The sequence below is a fragment of the Gekko japonicus genome, unplaced genomic scaffold, assembly GCF_001447785.1.
Source record: "Gekko japonicus isolate JY-2015 unplaced genomic scaffold, Gekko_japonicus_V1.1 scaffold19, whole genome shotgun sequence".
Taxonomy (NCBI): domain Eukaryota; kingdom Metazoa; phylum Chordata; class Lepidosauria; order Squamata; family Gekkonidae; genus Gekko; species Gekko japonicus.
Window position 1 is genome coordinate 2,499,922 of NW_015164664.1, and position 11,455 is coordinate 2,511,376.

At 45.9% G+C, this 11,455-nt stretch overlaps 1 protein-coding gene across 1 annotated transcript; it reads left to right on the forward strand.

The window, feature by feature from the left end:
- The first annotated feature begins 1,353 nt into the window (after positions 1–1,353).
- On the forward strand, positions 1,354–11,045 carry SMARCB1 (SWI/SNF related, matrix associated, actin dependent regulator of chromatin, subfamily b, member 1). The gene is made up of 10 exons (XM_015408982.1): positions 1,354–1,579; positions 3,003–3,114; positions 4,517–4,546; positions 5,627–5,756; positions 6,071–6,208; positions 7,365–7,492; positions 7,918–8,084; positions 9,017–9,207; positions 9,607–9,738; positions 10,789–11,045. Exons 1-10 carry the CDS (start codon positions 1,487–1,489, stop codon positions 10,826–10,828), a joined length of 1,161 nt encoding a protein of 386 aa, XP_015264468.1. The 5' UTR covers positions 1,354–1,486; the 3' UTR covers positions 10,829–11,045.
- The last annotated feature ends 410 nt before the right edge of the window (positions 11,046–11,455 follow it).

Genomic DNA, 11,455 nt, shown 5'->3' on the forward strand with positions numbered 1-11,455 from the left:
AATCCAAGTTTTCTCATAGTAGATAGGGGCAAAAGCAGCCACAGAAATATAGGTGGCTTTGTGCCAGGCAAAATCCAGCACACAATTTAGTGATGAATTCTATCCCTTGTTAAAGGATAAGCTGCTGAGTTCAAAAACAAAAGATTATTTTATTTCCAGGCTTGGAAAGAGGGGAGCTGGCCAGGGGGGTCAGATTTGTTACCTGATTGGATAAGAGGGCGGTTCAGGATTTTAAGAACACATACAAACAGAATTGGAAGATATCTAAGTGGGCAGAGGTGTATGTTTGCAGAACACCATAGCAGCAGAAAAGCATAATTTGTCCTGCAATTCAAACTGCCTAAAATTGGGTTACTGAAATCAATCCAAGAAAGAACATGGGTCAGAATTCTTTCTTCAATGACTGCTAATGAGGCAGGTTCTTGTTCGTGGCTTGAGGCACAGGATTGATCACTGGGGTCCTTGAATAAAAATCTAAGTACCAGACTCCAGAGATAAGACTCCTATGCGTGACAGCTATTCTACTCCAGTTGGCACAAAGAGAAGGGCTGCCAATTCTGGGAAAACAAATTCCTGGCAATTTGGGGGTGAAGCCAATGGATGGGCACAGTTTAGGGAGGGGAGGCAGTTCTGCAGAGATAGTATGCCATTAAGTCCACCATCCTAAACAGTCATTTTCTCCAGGAGACTTAATCTCTATAGGACGGAGAACAATCAGACTTCCCGGAGAATTCCAGGCCCCATCTGCTGGTCGACAACCTTAGCGTCAGATGTGATGCTACACCTGCACACCTTCTACTTTTTTGTGCAGGAAACAGAAAACTCCCAGTGTCCCAGCGGGAAAATAAGCAGCTGGGCATGGACAATCCCAGAGACTGACGAGCTTTCAACGAACCCGTCGCAGGGCTCTGCAAACGGCCTGGAAACGGCGCGTGAGCCTTTCCCTAGAACACAGTACTACACGGTGCCATAGCAACCAGAGCTCACCGAGGAGCGCCTTCTGTAACTCTACCTGGAGACCGTCTAAGAAAGTCCCATTCCGGAGACTCCCGAGTTCCACCTCCCCTCTCAGACACGGCGAGCCGCCACAAAAAGGCAGACAAGAAGACCTCCTTTCTCCCTCCACACAGCGGAATTTCAGAACAGGCCAGGGTCAGCGGATCCTGGGCAGCACTTCAGAAATCTCACCTGCAGCACATGCGCACTAGGCGGAAACCGGGACGTCTGCAGGAAGCGCATGCGTGGCCGTTCTAGAAGTAGGCTTTTTGTCGGTCTTGCGCGTGCGCAACCTCTCTCTCTCTCTCTCTCTCTCCCGTGGGTGTGACCATCGCCCATCAGGGTTTCCTCCTACTAGTCCGGCGCTCCCCATCGACAGAGAGAAGCGGGTTTCCCGGGGGCGCATGCGTGGTATTGGCGCCGCTTAGGCCGCGGCTTATCGCCATCGCGTGTTCTGCCCGGCTCGAGTGCTGCTGCTGCTGCTTTCGCCATGATGATGATGGCGTTGAGTAAAACCTTTGGACAGAAGCCCGTCAAGTTCCAGCTGGAGGAGGACGGCGAGTTCTTCATGATCGGCTCCGAGGTGAGCGCCTTTCCCTCCCCCGCTGTTGGGTTCGGAGCCGGCTGGGGAGGGAGGGAGGTGTGTGGAGGAGAAGTGGTGGCTCCTCCTTTTTTGGAGAAGAGCCGGTGCGCGCTCGGACCTCCGGGAGCATCTTATAAGTTCGGCGGCGGAGAGGTGCCTCGAAGGAGCTCCGTCTTCCTGTGCCGGGGGAAGCCGGGCCGCAGTCCGGTGCTCTGTTTCCAGCAAGGGGGAAGCCACCTGCAAAGCTCTGAAGACTCTCCCTTGTTCGCGAGGGATATTTGGAAGTAGACTGTTGCTGATTACGGAGGCTGCATTTTGGCTCAATTGGTCCCTCCTTGTCAAGACATTTGACAGTCATCCAAGCTGCTTTTCGTAGCAGTGAATCCTAAAAGTCTGCTTGGAGAAGGCCTATGTAGTTGTCTGAGGCTACAAAGAGCCGGTGTGAGAAGCTTTGCTGTGGGAGAACAAAGGGATCCGCTGTCTGCTTTAGCACCCTAGCATTTCTGGATGATGGACTTCGAAGCCAGTGCTCTAAGAGCTTGGAGAGATTTTGTTGCAAAAAGCATTCATAGGAGCTGAGGGGCTTTGTTGGAGTTCCAGGTTGGGAGGGTCCTTGGACACTCAGCAGAAGTTGGGACGGGAGCCTGGTTCACGTATGCAGGGGAATGAAATACAGTTAAACACAGATGGTAGAATGGATTGTGCCACTTCAGAATGTAGGATCAAATTTTTGGAATACTTCTGTATGTGGAAATGTTTCCTTGTAAGTTTTTAAAAAACAAGCTGCCACAACAAGCAAAGAGGTAAAATCTTGCTCTGAGCTGTGTTGGTTTTTGTTTTACACAACTTTAATAAGGCAAAGGAAAACTGAAAAATGGAATCCAGCCCCGACACGCCATTCTGCCACCTCATTACTATTCTGTATGTGGGAACCAGGCCTCACTTGCTGTTCCCAAATTTGTGCTGCTGTAACCCAGAGCAAGAAAAGCCCACAGTGCACAATAGGTGTATGAAGGGGGGAACAGGGTCACCCCTTCACAGTTAGCCCGACATGGTTATGAGCCTAAACACATATTGTGCATGAGTCCATTGCCGGCATTGTGACATACATGCAGGGACAAGGCTAGCAGGAACATTGCTCTTCCTATATACGTTACCTGTATACTCTTACATTATGTATATGAGGTTTGTATAATATTGAAAGCAGGTGGGGCAGAAATGGTCACACATCACCTCATTTATACACTTGTAAAATAACTTATATACTCTGCTAGATCTCTGTCTGCCACTCACAGTACACACTAAGCCATTTTCACAGTAGACGTGTGCTCCAGTCTTTTAATAGGCTGTGGTCTCATTTGGATTGTATGCAGCAATAAGATTGGCACCTGTAGTTGCAGCAGCATTTCTCTTTGCCTTGCAGGTGGGCAACTATTTGCGTATGTTTCGTGGTTCCTTGTACAAGAGGTACCCCTCGCTCTGGAGGCGACTGGCCACAGTGGAGGAGAGGAAGAAAATTGTTGCCTCTTCCCATGGTAAAGAATTCTGACAAGATTACTAGTAGACTTGTTCCGCATTGAAAACTCTGTTACTTGTTCAGACAATCTGGGTGACTGAGTTTCCTGTGAAGAAAAATGGAACGTGAGATCGTCTCCCACTAGTATTTTTTCTCAGGCAGAGTTTAGGCAGGGTTTGGGAAGCCTGACAGTAAATACATTTAAAGGTGAACAGAAAAGCATAATTGTACCCAGCATCATTTGAACTTATGCCCTCAGCTACTCTTCATGCCACAATAGCACTCCAAAGAGTCTGCACAGGTATTGTGCTGATGATGTGTTAACATGGCACTGCATGCATACATACGTGGCGGCCCAATTTTAGCTAGATAAAAAGTCACACTGGTAAATCAGGCTTAAGTGGGTATACAGGAACAGATGAGCTTTTCATTTAAGTGGGTTGATCTTTGTTAAAGGAATATACCTGACTGTCATGAAAACAAAAATGTGGGGAAGATTGTAACATTTTGTGGAAGTGGTAAGAAATTTTGATCTTGAAGCCTGGCAGGTTTTCAAGAGGGCAGCAGTTCAGTTATTAAAATGCAGCTGCTTTCATAACAACTACCAGACTCACAGTGGACCTCCCCCAGATGCTCCTCTACAAGGCCTCCAAGTTTGATGTCTCTAGCTTGTACAGGATCTGTTCTGTACACTCCTGAACCTGTGCCTGTCAAAATGACAGCTGACAGGTGGTCATTTTGACAGGTGCAAGTTCAGGAGTATATAGAACAGATCTTGTACAAGCTAGAGACAACAAACTCTCTGGAGATCTCTGGCTGACTCTCCTCTGCCTTACCTCCAAGTTTGCTGAGGATTGGATTTACAGGGTCTGAGTTACGGCCCCCCAGAGAAGATGCCTCTAGGAAATGACAGGCGGTCATTTCGCCAGAAACCACTTTCCTTCGGGGCACCTTCTTTGGGGGGCCGCAACTCAGATCCTGTAAATTAAATCCTCAACAAACTTGGAGGGGAGATAGAAGAGAGGCAGTTGGAGATCCCCAGTGAGTTTGGTGTCTCTAGCACACCAGAGGGCCATTCTACCACCTCACAAACTGAACCAGTTCACGAGGCAGCTAAAAGTTTATGATGGTCCACGGTTCATGAACAGGGCAGGCCACAAACCATGTTTTTCTGGTTCATGCCCATCCCTACTTATAATGCAGCAAAATAAAAATAATATTTTTCCATTGCATTTTTGCACTGTTCTCAGTAGTTTTTTGGAAACATTATAATATGAAACAATCATTGCAGCCCTAACTGGCTGTAACAGTTTACCTGCTGCTGCTGTAGAGTTCCCTGGTAGAGTGTGAGCAGTAGCATATTTAATGGTATAAGTCCTGTTGGTCTCTGAATTTGCTCTTCTTGTTTTCTTCTCTCAAAGAATCTCAGCGGAGCCACAGTCCCAGAAGATGTAAGTCAAACAGTATATATACATATATCTCATTCTGGTATTTGATTCTTTGTATACTAATTCATGAGTAGGGGAGGGGGAAATCTGCATTGCTGTATTCTGATGTAGTCTCTCAATTGGAGTCCTTCTTGGTGCTATTGAAGCCCACCATATCTGTTTGGCAGACTCTGAATAGTATCTTTGCTTTTTGACTATCCTGCTTGATTTCTGCTACACCCCTGTTTTGGGACACTGGGCTGTGATGTTGGTCAGTCAAGTCCAAACATTAGCTACCAGTCATGCTCGTTGGTAGCTCTGACTACTTCTTAAGGATGTGATGTGGAAGTAGACAGATATTCATTAAGACCGAATTGCTTTAGATAAGCACTGAGAAATTTGCAGTGTGCCACTGAGAAGGGACCACAGAATAGGTGATGGCAGACAGACCAACAAGATACTCTGTGGGCCTTTCCCAATGGAATCAGTGGAAACTTGAAGGGCAGCAGGAAGAGGTTCAGTAGGCTGCATACAGCTTGCATGTGTTGTTAGCCCTGCAGTTGATTTCCATGAGTATTTGTAGAGGAAACGCAGGGACCTTCCTTCTAGCCCAGGTTCCTGCATGAATTGCACAACTGTTGATATTTGATTAATCTCTCAGCTACTTTTATTTATTTATTCTTTCATTTATGCTATTTATAGTTCGCCTTTCTCACAGGGACTCAAGGCGGATTATGCATAGTGAGACAGCAAAATGGGATATTCAGTAATTAATGCATTAGGATTTTAGAGGTGTGGAATAATCAGAAAGGACTGATGCATAGGATAAGTAATGTGACACATTAAGCGGTACAGAAATTACATTAATAGGATCCTACTTACAATAAGCTATACACAGCAGTATAGTCCACAGTCCCTATTCATTTATCCAAGCAAGTCTGTAAAACCACTTTTTACAGTGCGACCCTTTTACCTGCACAGAAAAACCCTCATGAATAGTTCAGTTTTGCATAGTTATAGGCATAGGCTATACAAACCTCAGGAGGGCCATCTGGAAGTTGACACTCTAGAAATTCACACCTCTCCTTTCTTTTCTAATTCCAGATCATGGTTATACAACACTAGCCACAAGCGTGACCCTCTTGAAAGCTTCTGAGGTAGAAGAGATCTTGGACGGAAATGATGAGAAATACAAGGCAGTATCAATCAGCACTGAGCCTCCCACCTACCTCAGGTATTAAATGGGTGCATCTCCTGCTACCTGGGGAAACCCAGAACCATAGGTGTCTGCATTTCAGAGGCTTGTTGACATGGTATAAGTGGTATAAGGGTGGGCTTATTGTAAGTTGATAGTATTTTATTTTGCTGACAGAAACTGTAGCTAAACCTCTTGAGGTACTACATTTTGTATTGCAAATGAATTACTCTGGTTTTGAGAGAAAAGCTTATCTCTAGACTTTTGCTCAAGCTTTTTCTGTACTCTCAAAACAATCAGATATAAAAGCCATGACGTTTGTTTTCCATTCAGCAAGTGATCTCTTCTTTTAGAGAACAGAAGGCAAAAAGGAACAGCCAGTGGGTTCCAACCCTCCCAAACAGCTCCCACCATCTTGACGCTGTACCATGCTCCACCACTATTAACAGGAACCGGATGGGTAGGGACAAGAAGAGAACGTTTCCACTCTGGTGAGTGTATGTCGCTAGCTTTTGAAGACTGCTGATAGCTTATCAGAGGCAAGTGAGTGTTGAGTGACTGGACGTGGACCTGGGAAGCCTCAGTTCAGATTTGAGTTGTGAGGTTTAAGTACCCCAGCATCCATTTTCTGTGTGCAAAAGGGTATAGTGGTGATATACAAGGTAAGTGACAGAGGCATACATCTGGACCTAGGGCCTAGTAAAGTTTCTAGACTGAGAGAAATGCCTACTCCAAAGGCCCTTGTGATCTCAGGAGGATGACAAAGTGTTTAATTTTGAAAACTTGATGGGGCTTGTGTCAGAGATCCTATTCTGTCTTGGGAATCCCCACACACATACCATCTTTGATGTGTGTAGATCAGGGGTCCCCAACCCTTTTTTGGTAGGGAGGTGAGTATTTTTGTGTGTGCGTGTGTGCCTGGAAGTCATTGTTGACTTCTGGTGACCCCTAGTGGGGCTTGGACATTTCAGAGAGATGGCTTACTATTGCCTGCTTCTGCATCCCAGCCCCGGTATTCCTTGGAGTACTTCCAAGTGCTTGCCAGGGTTGGCCCTACTTAGCTTCCGAGATCAGACGAGATCGGGCTTGCCTGGGCTATCCAGGTCAGGGCGGATCCCCAGCCTTTTTCAACCTGTGGGTACCTTTGGAATTCTGACACAGCATGGTGGGCACAGGTACAAAATGGCTACTACAGAATGGCTGCCGCAGGAGGTGGAGGTAGGTACAGAATGGCTGCTGCAGCTTTCATTCAGTCACACAGTGAAGATCTCTGTTGTATTGGCAATTGCTGCCAAAGCAACTTAAAAAAAACAAACACACAGCCAATCATCTCCAGTGTCCAATCAGAAGCCTTGCTGGGCAGAAACCATACCTGGCCCCATCCACTTTCTTAAAACACTTGGTGGGTGCAATGGTGCCCTTGGGCACCATATTGGGGACCCCTGGTGTAGACGGATGGCTGTCTTTCAAGGGTGATGAGCAGGTGCTCAAAGACATCCTTGTCTTTATTAGTCCCAGGGGTTAATATTGTAAGAGGTACTGTGGCACAGAAGTTCAAATGATCGTCTTTTATTCCCACTCTCCTTTCCTGCTTGCAGGGGTGACTGTCATACCTCATTCATTTAATTCCACACTTCTGTGTTTCAGCTTTGATGACCATGACCCAGCTGTAATCCATGAGAACGCTTCTCAGCCAGAGGTGCTTGTTCCAATTCGACTGGACATGGAGATAGATGGGCAGAAACTGAGGGATGCTTTTACATGGAACATGAATGGTGTGTAAGAGACAGAAGAGTGCATGGGGTTTGGAATGGGATTATTGATTCTTCCTCAGATACCCTGCAGTGTAAATTGAGAGCCATTCTCTGAATGGCAAATTTTCTCAAAATATTGTATCTTGGTTATTTTGCTTAATTTTGAAAAGATACTTCTAATCAGTCAGGAATGAGTGAATTGCTGTGTTGAAAGGTGGGGTGTAAAATCTTCTGATATTGGGAAGTAAGGTGTGCCCCCCCTCCCCAGAGGGAGATCATAATTCCAGCATTTTTAGCATGAGAGCGTTGCTGTGGTGGCCCGGGAAGCTGCACAGTTCATGGAACGTCTGCCTCTCTTAAGCTAGAGACCCAGAAGTAATGTTTCTGATTAATAATCAAGCAAGGACATTAATAGTAAAAACAAGGATTTTCTTTACCTCCTTCAGAGAAACTAATGACTCCAGAAATGTTTTCGGAGATTCTCTGCGATGACCTGGATTTGAATCCTCTGACGTTTGTTCCCGCTATTGCATCAGCAATCCGACAACAGATTGAATCTTACCCTACAGACAGTATCCTGGAGGACCAGTCAGATCAGCGCGTCATTATTAAGGTAAAGAAAGATGACCAACAATTGCCCTGGTTCTGCTTGTGGCTGTCTGATAAAGGGGATGCTCCAGCTAATCACAGCTGGTTTACAGGGAAGTGCAGAATGCCAGCATTGCCAGAGAGGCTGCTGAAAATAGATACATTCACAAGAAGCACATCCAATTCCTTTTCTGTTGTAGCTGATCCTCTAACTTGTCTGCTTGCAGGATGCCCCCTACAGTTCATCTGTCTTGAGCTGGCTATTCTGTGCTCCTTTGCTGTGAGTGAAAGTGTAGGAAGGATGGGTGGCTTGACAAGGGTGCTGGCCAACCTTTTGGTGTAGAGGAAGAGTGAAGTTGGCATTTTAGGTGTGAGATCAGAGAGGAAATGTAGCTCTATGTCTGTTCCATCCTATGCTTGTGGAAACGAGATCAGAGAGAGGAAATGTAGTTCTTTATGTCTGTTCCATCCTATGCTTGTGGAAAATGTTTTGTGTTTAATACCTTGTATTTGAGGAGCTTACTGGTCTTGAGTTTTCAGAGACAAAGTGGCCATCTCAGTTGCAGCTTTGGGGGGGGGGGGCTGTGGCTCAGTGGGAGGAAAGTGGCCATCTCAGTTGCAGCTTTGGGGGGGGGGGCTGTGGCTCAGTGGGAGAGCATCTGTTTGGCATGCAGAAGGTTTCAGGTTCAATTTCCTACCTCTCCACTTAAAAAGGTCAGGTAGTAAGTGATGTGAAAGATCTCCACCTGAGACCCTGGGGCACCAGTGCCAGTGGAAGTGGGCAATGTTGACCTTCACAGACCAGTGGTCTGACTCAGTACAAGGCAGCTTTATGTGGACCTTAAACCGTTCAGTAGTGAGATGTAGCAGGGTAAGGAAGAGAATGGGGAGAGTATTGGACTAAGGTTATTTGTAATACCAGCAATATGATGATAATTCTGTGGCATTTTCATCTAGCTCAACATACATGTGGGGAACATTTCCCTGGTGGACCAATTTGAGTGGGATATGTCAGAGAAAGAGAATTCACCAGAGAAGTTTGCACTGAAGCTGTGCTCAGAGCTTGGACTGGGTGGCGAGTTCGTCACCACTATTGCTTACAGCATCCGGGGGCAGCTGAGCTGGCATCAGAAGACGTACGCATTCAGGTAAGGGGCACAGCTTGTTCCTCAACAAGGTCCCACAAGGAGATCCTACACAGCTTGTTTGGAGTGTAGGCCTTGTATGATTCTAGCTGTTGTGCTATAGAAGCTCAACTTCATAGCTGGGAACCAGAATATGTTTTCCAGGAAATGAAGCATGACTGTTTACTAGGCGTATGCATCAGAGTTCAGACCTTGCTGAAAGTTCTCTCGACGGTGGGTTAGTGTTGAAATTTTTTTTTAAAACCAACCTGTGAAACCTGTGTTCTGGACTGCAGCTGCATTTCTCATCTTTTTTCATGGTAGGTTAGTGTTGAAATTAAAAAAAAAAAAACCTGTGAAACCTGTGCTTGGACTGCAGCTGCATTTCTCATCTTTTTTGGTCCTGTGTCCTGGTCTTTTTAGTGAGAACCCTCTGCCAACGGTGGAGATTGCCATTCGTAACACTGGAGATGCTGACCAATGGTGCCCACTACTTGAAACCCTGACAGATGCAGAGATGGAGAAGAAAATCCGTGACCAGGACAGAAACACAAGGTGCTACTGCCTGTTCATGTGGATTTCATTGTGACTAGTTGGTGAAACACATCTGAAATCTTTTTCTCTCTCTAGTGCTCCATTTGTTAGCAGGATTTCAAAATTGCTCATGGCTGGGGGTGTGGGGTATTTATCTTGTGCTATGTGATATGAACTTTGGTAGGAGCATCATCACATGTTCAGTGTCGTTTGCTTTTTGCAGATATCTAGCCCTAATGGGCCAGCATTTAGTTTGGCAGGAGCTCATTTTGAAATGGAGCTGTCAGGATTCAGACATCATCCTGGCTAGCATTCCTTTTGTTCATCCAATTTCATATCAAAAGAGCACCAGTACTCTGCCAGATACTCTATTATGCAGAAGTACGCAGTGTGCCTTGAAATCAAATGGCATGCTTCAAAACCTTACTGTCAACTGTCATGAAGCAAATACAAAATTTGATAAACAATAGTAAGTCCTACATTTATGACAAAGTTAACATATGATCAGCCTGTGTCACACTTTTGCTGTTTTTAAAATAAATCTTTAGGAGGTACACACAACAGGGGCAGTTTGGTCTGACCATGTTTCAGGAGGGTTTTCCCCCCTGATTATTTACTTTTGGTGAAGTGTGAACAGAATCTCCTTATGCAGCATAAAACAATCTTTGCAAGAGGTTGGCTATCAGAATTTTAAAATATCAGAACAGTTGGCATACCATTCTTTTCCCCAGCTTGCAGAGGACTGATGCAGGGAAGACCTGGGTGCCCAAAGACTTAAAATATATAGTGCAGAAGTTACAGCTGGTGCCTTAACTATTAAGCTATGGCAACTTCATATGGCCAGAAATTGCATTTTTGGGGTTTTTTGAGGGAGGGCTTCCTTTCCAAACTGCTTGCAAATGTCACTGGGTGTTTTGACACTGGGACGTTTTTACTTTGGGAGTACCTTTTGTATTCACGTTCCTTTGTATCCTGTTTTCCTACAGTCTCCCTTCCTTCTCTTTCCATCTCCCTGCCCAGTTCTATGGTCTGTAACCTGCCACTCATGCCTGTCTGTCATCTCCCTTGCAGGCGTATGAGGCGTTTGGCCAACACTGCTCCCGCCTGGTAATTGTCCTGAAGTGACGAAAGTTCAACCTCCAGACTGTTTCCCTGAAGGACCGAGCCTTTGGCCTCTGTCTTGCTGTAATTGTCCACCCTAGGACTGACAGCACATGCGTTCTGCTGGCCCAGCAGGTCAGAAGACTGGGGGCTTCATGGCTACGTGTCGAGCAAGGGTCCAAGTAGAGACCTGAGGTGGCTGTCTGAGCCTTTCTCTCTTTCTTCCCTCCCTCACCTAGTGTGAACAACTTTTTAAATAAAATAAGTGAGTAATATTTGAGTTTCAGTTAAGTGTTTCCAGTGTGTGCTTCCCCTTTCCTGCTAATGATTTCCCCCCTGGCTGCTGTATAGCTGTGGTTTGTCCCTTCTGCATGCACACTGTTGGTATTCCAGCCTTCCTTGTAGGGGAGGGGAATTCTGAAAACACCTTTGCCAACTGTATGACATCTGGGCTGAACTGCATTTCCCTGTCCGGTTACAGGTATTTAAGCTTGGATATGGCCAGAGGCAAAACTGAAGAGGTCCGTTTCCTTGACTGTTCGTTTAAGCTTGGATGTGGCCACAGGCACAGGCCTTTTGTCATGAACTGAAGAGGTCCGTTTCCTTGACTGTTCACCTATGGCCTGGATTCCCCAAT